Here is an 8,592-nt window from a genome sequence, read left to right on the forward strand (position 1 = left end):
AGGCTTCCTGGGTCTGAGCCTGTTGAAGCTGTGGATAGACCGGGGTGAATTTCTTTTGCTAACCAAGGAACACTGTTGGCTTTGTCTTTGCCCAATAGGCTGGTAGTTGGGAACTTCTCGAGTGCAATGACAGTTGAAAGATGCTAAAGAATAGTTGTATTAGGTGACCAAGCTAAAGAAGTAAGCTATTTAAACCAACCCAGGAAAGCTTAGAATAACAAGTTGCCATGGCCACACTGCCTGCAGCTAGTCAGTCTTTCAGCTCTTTCCTGGAACGATACCTCCTCTGGAGGAAGTCATGGATAGCAGTAGTGATGCCCCATGTCACGCTGGACCTTAGGATGACCAGGGAACCTCCACGGTAGATCAGGAACACCTTTCGGCCCCGAGTGTCCCACACGTCCTGGGCAGAGGCCCACAGGCTTGGCATGCTCTGCCAGCCAATATGGGACTGCATATTGGCAACTAGCACAATCAGAGGATACAGAACTAGGCAGGTGATTGTTCCATTGACACTCCCAGACACCAAGGCAGGAACCCAATGGGGCAGGCCTTGCTCTGCCAAGCTATCCTGAATGGGATCCTTGAAGGAGAAATACAGAGCACTCCCCAGGCTGTTCCTGAGAAGGACAGGCCAGAAACCGCGATAGTAACCCAGCGACAGCCGCCCCCAAAGCCCATAAGAGTGGAATTCCTTGAGAATGCTGAAGGTGCTGGGAAAGCGAGCTTGCTTGCGACCATCCTGGAGCACATTTTGCACCCTTTCAAAGGGGCTGAGTGCCACAGCCTCCACTACACCAGACATGAGCCCTGCAGCCCAGCGGTGTCCCAGGGAGTGTGGCCCAACAGGGGAGAGACAATACAGCAGGCTATCATAAGTCCCAAACAGCAGAGTCCCTTGCAACGTCTTGGAGAGAAGAGGCGGGTAGATTCCCCGGTAGAAATATTGAGGGCCTTCATGCCAAAGCTGCCGCACAGCCTCTGACACTGCCACAGCATGGATCTGTTGCCGGAACACAACCTTATAGATAGGAAAGGTCAGAAAAGTAGACATAAAGTTGGAAACGGCCCCAAGGGCGTAGGCCTGGGAGTGCCAGCTTCTCTTTCCCGGAGACTCTGTTCGTGTCCAGTGCTGAAGCTCCTTCCCAGGAGAGTGGTTCTGTTCCCCCATGCTGAAGATAACTGGGTGCAGAGGGAAGAGACTGGCAAGAGTGGAAAAAAAAGAGGTTAGACTGACCAATGAAATCTGTTAGTGAGCATTTTCACTGCTTAGTTAGAAACAGAGTTCCAAGAAACTCAGCTCTAAGGGAACAAGCAACTTGGGGGGCCAGTTTCTGAGAAACAAGGGCATTCTTAAGAAAGAATTCATCCACTTTAAATTAAAACAAAGGCAGTGAGTTTTGCTGAACAGAGACACCTCTACAGTGTTTTTCTGATCCAGCAAATACTCTCATATTCAAAGAAGGTTGAAGGTTGAAGAAAATAAAATTGGGAAAGGAGGGCTCCGAAACGTTACTGCATTCACCACATGAAATCTTGCATTTGATAAACTGTTAAAATAATAAGTTGCTATTCTCTTTCCAAAAAGTGGCACTATCTTGTAGAGACAGAAAGGCATTCAAAAGTTGTAGTCCAGTACTTTCTCTAAAAGTTGGTAGTAAATTGAGGGAGCGGGGAATCTCCTTGCCTCTCTTTCTGCAGATTCCTGACAATGTGGTAGCTGTTTCATGGCAACACCCCGCCCCCCTCTCCCAGTTGAGGAACAGAAAGATTAGCTGTTCCTGGAAGTTTAGCATGAAAAGGCTCCGTATCTGACAGTTTCCAAGCTTAACCTTGTAGATCTGTAGCTATATAACAGTGCAGGGGTTCTCAGCGTACATGCTACTGACATTTGGGGCGAGATAATTCTTTGTCGTAGGTGCCTGCCCTGTGCATCGTGCAATGTTTATCAGCATCCTGGTCTCTACTCACTGGATGCCAGTAGCACAAGTTGTGACCTGCCCAGCTCTGACAGACAAAAATATCTGAAAACATTGCCATATGTCCCCGGTGGGTAGGGAGGAGGTAAAATTGCCCCTGGTTCAGAACCACTAGACTAGATGGAAGAGGCCATTCAAGGATTCCAGAATACTGCTCCTACCCTAGAATGGTCTGGGAGCAGATGGAGTTGTATGAAAGGTAACTGGGGAGCCAGGGTCCATGAAGGAAATTTGGGATAAAGAAGAAATGAATGTTCAGTGCAGGTCTGAGAACCTGAGGGAGTTTGTCAGGAAGGAACTAGGGGTGAGAGGACCGGGTGTGATGTACGGGGGATGGTGTGTGGAGGAGAGGAACAGGAAGCTGTGTGGGTAGGGGAGGCGGGGAGTGGGGGACAGGCATGATGGTCGGGCAGGGGACTCACATCTAGATCGACAGGAAGCCTGGTAGGAACTGCAGACCCAGAAGTTTCACACAGAACCCTGGGCTGTGTGGTCCCAAGAGGAGAGGGGTGTTGAGGCTCTAATTACACTAGCCTGTTCAATAGAAACAAAGGGGGGGTCCCCCAGGCTGAGGCACTGAGGGAGGGCTAGGAGCCACGCACTGCAAGAAGCCCACTGCAGGCTTCCCTGGGCTGCCGCACTCAGAACCTGCCTTGAAGCGCTTCTCCTTCCAGAATCGCCCCCCTTAAGCTCCTCCCTGGTTCTTCCTCCTGCTCTGTCCATGACTCCACAACTGACCTTACAATCCACCTCAGCCACAGTCTCTCTAGGTGGAGGGGGTGGAGCACAGTCTCCTGTGCTCTGCCTCCACCCCTCCCCCACCCCCAGCAGTCCAGATGTGCCTTAAGCCTCAGCTCCTTAACCCTCATGGCCAGAAGGAGGCTGGGAGAGTTCCTCTGCCTTGGACCCTTTAGCTGAGAACTGGCCAGGAGCAAAGGCTCAAGAGGCCCACTCCTTGCATCCCTCTGGGGCACTTCTGGGCCCCTGGCAGCCACCTCCATCTCTCTGGAGCCAAAGGGGACCCCTCCCGCCTGCCTGGGCAGGAGGTAGCTCCAGTCAGGCCCTCAAAGCCACAGGGGCGCCTGATATTACCCAGCATTCCTACCAAGGATTTCTTCCCCAAGTTTTACCTGCACCTACGTAAGGTCAGGCGGTGAGGGAAACGTTTGTCCCCTCTTCTATCTCAGAGTGCAGTAATGTTCCACTTCCTCCCCACATTTTCCTGAGTAACCTGTAAATATGTGTTGATTGACTGTATAGGGAGAGCTGACTTAGCAGAAAGAAAACTGGGCTAGAATTTGGCAGACCAGAATTCTCAGTGCCAGTTCTCTTATCAACTTCTTGTGTGACCTTTAGAAATATATTGACATCTTGGAGTGTAATGCATCTTGGAGTGTAAAATCAGCAGACAGGGAGGAATGCTCTCTAGGCATCCTCGTACTGTGCATGTGGCAGGCGGCTGATGTGGGGGAAATCAGGCCAGTATTTGATAGAGGAATTGTGCTTTTTCCATCACTGGTTCCTTCTGCCATTTTTGCCAGTCATTTTCAGGGATTAAAGCTGAACAATAATTTAGAAACAATTTACCTTAAATATCTGTCATCATTTTATAAATCTAATTCTTCCTGTTTTATGGGGGAGGGGGAGTCTACTTTACTCCCATGTGTTTTTCCGTTAAAATGCCAGCCTTTGGGGGCAGACAGACCTGAGCCTGAATTCTCCCTCCACCACTTGCTTAGTTGTGTGACCTTAGGCAAGACACTTCCTCAGTCTCAGTTTCTTCAGCTACAAACTAAGGACAACAGACCTCCCTCAAAAGGTTGTTGCAAAGATCAACAAAATAAAATGAGATAAAGTGGTTGACCATCCATGGCATGGTGGCCTCAGTAAACAATATTTTTTTTACAAAAGATGCTTCCCGACCTCATCGTCTGTGAGGATGCTGCAGACACTCCTGCAGGATACTCAGAACAAGATGAAGTGGTATCTTGTGTTCACATGAGAGGCAAGGAAGATCTTTCTTCTGTGAATGCAAAGGTGTTATATAAACCATCCAGGACAGCCTGGTCCCTTAAACAAGAATTTCTAAATAGAGGCCACAGAATGAGTCTGGAGTCAGCCTACAGCAGTTACCCCCTGGACCCCATAATGTGTCTCCTATGTTTACAGCCTAGTAAAGTGAGCCAAGGGGATTCTAGACTCCCCTGGCCAGTCTAGCCCAGATGCACGGCTTGCATGACTGCGCCAAGATCCAGCCCTACATTTCTCTGTTCATTCCGGCATCCTTCAGCCATTCCTTTGGCCAGCTCACAAACACATATTGATCATCTACGAAATCACTGTAGGTAAGTCACTGTGGAGCCAGAGGTGAACAGGACTTGGTACCTGCCCTCGAGGGCTTGGGAATCTAGTGGGGGAGACAGGTCAACCATGAGCTAAACTATACTGGGAGGTAAAATAAAGCGTACACTAATCAAGGTCAGAGCAAAACGTAAGAGCAATTTATTTCACCTAGGATAGGAAGCAGCCAAAAATTTCTCTGAGGAGGGGCAGCTGACTTGATCCTTAACCAGTGAGCAGGCACTTGTTAGGTGGAGGAGTGACAGCAGGAGTTCTAGGCTGAGGAAGAGGCCTAAGGCACAGATGCCTAAAACATGAGTGGTACCTGGCTCTGGATACAGGCTGTGGGAAGAAGAGAGATCTGTGGGTGACAGAGGCAAGCTGATGTAAAATGAGGGCCTTGTTTTCCCCACTGCAGTGCATTATAGCATAAAGATACAGCCTCTGGAGTCAGACAGCCCCGGGTTTGAATTTCTCTGTGCCACTTCCTAGCTTTATGACCCTTGCCAAATCTCTTCCACTCTCTGAGCCTCAGTATCCTTATCTGTAAAATGATTGTCATGAAGGTTTCATGTTATGAAGTATATAAAATGCTTAGTGCATTACCCGGTATACAAGTTGGTCCATAAATTATATTAGTAGCTTGATTTTTAAAAATGAGATCCCAGGGTTTCCCTGGTGGCGCAGTGGTTGAGAGTCCACCTGCCGATGCAGGGGACGCGGGTTCGTGCCCCGGTCTGGGAAGATCCCACATGCCGCGGAGCGGCTGGGCCCGTGAGCCATGGCCGCTGAGCCTGCGCGTCCGGAGCCTCCGCAACGGGAGAGGCCACAACAGTGAGAGGTCCGCGTACCGCAAAAAAAAAAAAAAAAAAAAAAAATGAGATCCCAGTAATATAAGTAAGATTACAACAACATTGTTTTAAAGGCTGAAATCAGTCTAATGCACTGGGTCATCTGCAGAGTACATTCTGAATTGTTTGTTTGAAATGAACCTATCTGTGAAACTGAAACAGAATTACGGACATAGAGAACAGATTGGTGGTTGTCAAGGGGGTGGGGATTGGGAGAGGGATGGCGTGGGAGGTTGGGGTGAGCAGATGTGAGCTTTTATATATAGAATGGATACACAACAAGGTGCTACTGTACAGCACAGAGAACTATATTCAATATCCTATGATAAACCATCATGGAAAAGAATATATAAAAAAGAATGCATATATATGTATAACTGAATTACTTTGCTGTACAGCAGAAATTAACACACCATGGTAAATCAACTATACTTCAATTAAAAAATATTGATAAAAAATAAAATGAAGGAAGATTTTTTTTTTCATTTCTTGTTTGTAAGACAACAGAGAAGCGTCCTTCATGGGCTTTGCAAAATGGGATAACAATGCCTGTCTCAACAGTGTTGCTGAGAAACTTAAATAAGATAACAGATGGAAAGTTCCTGGCACAGAGGAGCCAGGCAGCCAAGGGCAGCTATTGTTGCTTCAACTAATAGCTTTACCTCTCTAACCTTCAGGCTTTTTAGGTTTCTTTGTCGAAATTGGAAAATGTGGTCTCATTAGAGCCATGAATTAGAACACACTCCCACACACGAGGCCAGAGATCAGGGATGCCCTATATCTAATAGGAGCTAGCTTAGCAAATCCTCCTCCCAGTCTTGCAGGAAGAGACCCTCACTTTGTTCTAATGGCCCAATCCAGGCACCTGTACACAATCTGTTTCCTTCCACTATTTTTTGTCAGAGCTATAAGATCTATTCTTTGTCCTGTTTGATCCCACACCCACCAGGTCCAACTGCAGATCACCTACTTTGGCGATGAAGCCAATTTAAACACAGAACAAGAATCTGCAAGAGACCCAGGGTCAGATGTCATGATATTGGGGAGCAGAAGCAAGAGTCTGAAGGAAACCCTAGAGCTGCTGCTAGCATCACCCCTGATTGTGTGAAGCGAGTCTTCTCTTTACTTCCTACACCCTCCACCCTCCAACTCCCCACACTCTTCCATCCACGAACAAGCCCACAGTCCTCAGATGGAAGGTGCTTCATCTCCAAATGTTCATTGTTTACTCCAAGGAATTCTAGGTATTGAGGTAGTCAATAAGAAAGCAGAAAGGAGAAGGTGAAGTATGCAGGTTGAAGACAACCCAACAGCAGTCGAAGGGTATCAGATTGTTCACTTGCTTCAATGCATCAGGAGTCAAGAACAAGCCCTGAAAGGGGCCTCCTAACCACAATCTACCTAAGGGAAGTAAGACCTGCTCTTCAAGAACCAGAAATCATGGAAAATGGTACAGATTTCTCTGCCACTGATTTCACAGCCCATTCACTCTGGACAGCCCTGCATGCCGTTTCCATGGAGTTGCTCCTTCTCTGGGGCCAGTGATGCCAAATCCAGCAAAGGAGAGGTCCTCTCAAGAGCTCACAGAAGGGCAACCTAGCAACGTGTCCTCAAGCCAAGAAATGAAAGAGCTATTATCAGCGGCAGAGAGCTGTAGTTCGGGGGTTAGGTCAAATTGTGTTTCATTTCTCACACTTCTTCCTCAAGTACAAGTTGAGAGAGAAAATGTTAGGAAGAAAGATTGTAGGGGAGTGGTCCTTAACCATTTCTGGGCCACAGACTCATTTGAAAATCTACAAAGCTAAGACTCAGAAGAATATACAGAGTCCAACTTCTACTCTTTGCAAACAATTTCAGGAAGGACCCTAGATAGGAAACTCTGCTCTGGAGTTACATTTCACGACAGATATGGTATAGACAGATACATTGGCCACAGCCCCATTTACTTATTACCACCAGCATAACGTGGTGTCTCCAGCAGTTGTTCACAACCTCTCTACACCTCAGAATTAACTACAGCACTGGTTAAAAATATAAATCATCCTCCCCAGCCCTAGTCCTAGTAAATCCGAATCCCCCAGAGGTAGAGCTTAGGAATCTACATTTCTAACAAGCTTTTCAAAATGATTCTGAGGCAGCCAGCCTTGTACCCATACTTTGGTTAACAGCATGGATTCTGGTGTCAGGGAGACGGGATACAAGCTTTGGCTTCACCTTGTAATTTCAGGCAAGTCATTTCACCTCTCTGAGTCTTATCTCCTTTGGGGGTCATAAGATGTAAAAATAACTTTTTACTTAAAGAAAAAGCAGGCAGCTTGTTGTAGTGTAAAAATGAGAAAGAAAAGTGCTTCAGTTTCCTCTTCTGTACAATAGGTACCATAAAAGTTCCCTACCTCTTCCCCACTGCCCTCTTCCCACTGCCTCCCCAAGCCCTCTCTCAGCACTACCAGCACACCAAGACTGCTGTTGAGCTGGTTTAAGACCACCCGCTTAAAAATGCCCCCAAGGCAGCTAAGCGGGGCAAATCGTTGGCATCTGGAGAACAGACTTGGGTGTAAAACCGGATGCTGATACTTACTTGCTGTATGATGTCGGGCAAGACGCCTAACCTTTCTATGACTGTTTCCTCATTTGCAAAATGGAGATGATAGTCCTTGCTCACCAGTTCTATATAGTAGTTCCAAGTGGGCCTTCCCATCTCCACTTTGGCTTTGGCTTTTCTCAACTAACCCTCAATCTGAGAGTAGAGAGGAGTGTTTACAAGGGGCAGCCTTTGAAATCAGTCAAGTCGACTTGGGTGTGAGCTCGTAGCTCTGCATTTCCTAACCATAGTGACTGGATGTTTAAGTCCCCTCTCTGTTAAATGGGCATACTGCTACTCCTTCACAAGGCTGCTGAGACGAATAAATGAGATGTCCGTGCAAGCGCGTTTGCACGCAGAAAGCGCTCAGTAAATGATTTTCATCCCTTCCCCCTATACAAAGGTGAGGAACTCTTATTGTTCACTTGATTTCTGTCCCACCTCGTGTTGAAGGCATCCGGTCTCAAAGCGCGGAGGACCACAGAGGTGTAAGGGGAGAAGGAGAAAGGAAACGAGGGGGAAGCAGCAAACTCACGGGTAAAATGCAAATCGGCCCAGTCCGAGAGTCCGAGCTGGACTTGACACCGCACCGGCTCCCGCGCCTGTGTGCCGCAGCCCCAGCCGGCCGTCTCCCCCCTTTTGCTAGCAATGGCCTCGGGCAGGAGGCTGCGCGGGGAGGCCGCCCCCTCGCCCCGTTGATTGGCCGCGCCGCCCGACTCATCTTGCTCTTTTGTCTCAATGGGCAGAGGCTAAAAGAAGCGGCGGCTGCTGGGAGGGCTCAGCGGGTGGGCGGGGGCGGCCGCTGCTGCCTTGGGAACCGCGCTGCCTCGACTCGGCTACC

At 48.2% G+C, this 8,592-nt stretch overlaps 2 protein-coding genes across 2 annotated transcripts in view; both read right to left on the reverse strand.

The window, feature by feature from the left end:
• TMSB15C (thymosin beta 15C) overlaps positions 1-8,352 on the reverse strand; it is a 30,434-nt gene extending 22,082 nt beyond the window's left edge. Inside the window, exon 1 of the mRNA XM_082680787.1 lies at positions 8,287-8,352. The gene's annotated coding sequence lies outside the window, so the exon portion shown is untranslated. The remainder of the gene's footprint in view (positions 1-8,286) is intronic.
• SLC25A53 (solute carrier family 25 member 53) lies at positions 251-2,980 on the reverse strand (the record flags this gene model as incomplete). Its single annotated transcript, XM_082680935.1, has 2 exons — positions 251-1,182; positions 2,887-2,980. 2 exons carry the CDS (start codon positions 2,978-2,980, stop codon positions 251-253), a joined length of 1,026 nt encoding a protein of 341 aa, XP_082537061.1.
• Positions 8,353-8,592: the final 240 nt, after the last annotated feature.

The sequence above is a fragment of the Grampus griseus genome (assembly GCF_964374135.1).
Source record: "Grampus griseus genome assembly, chromosome: X".
Taxonomy (NCBI): Eukaryota; Metazoa; Chordata; class Mammalia; order Artiodactyla; family Delphinidae; genus Grampus; species Grampus griseus.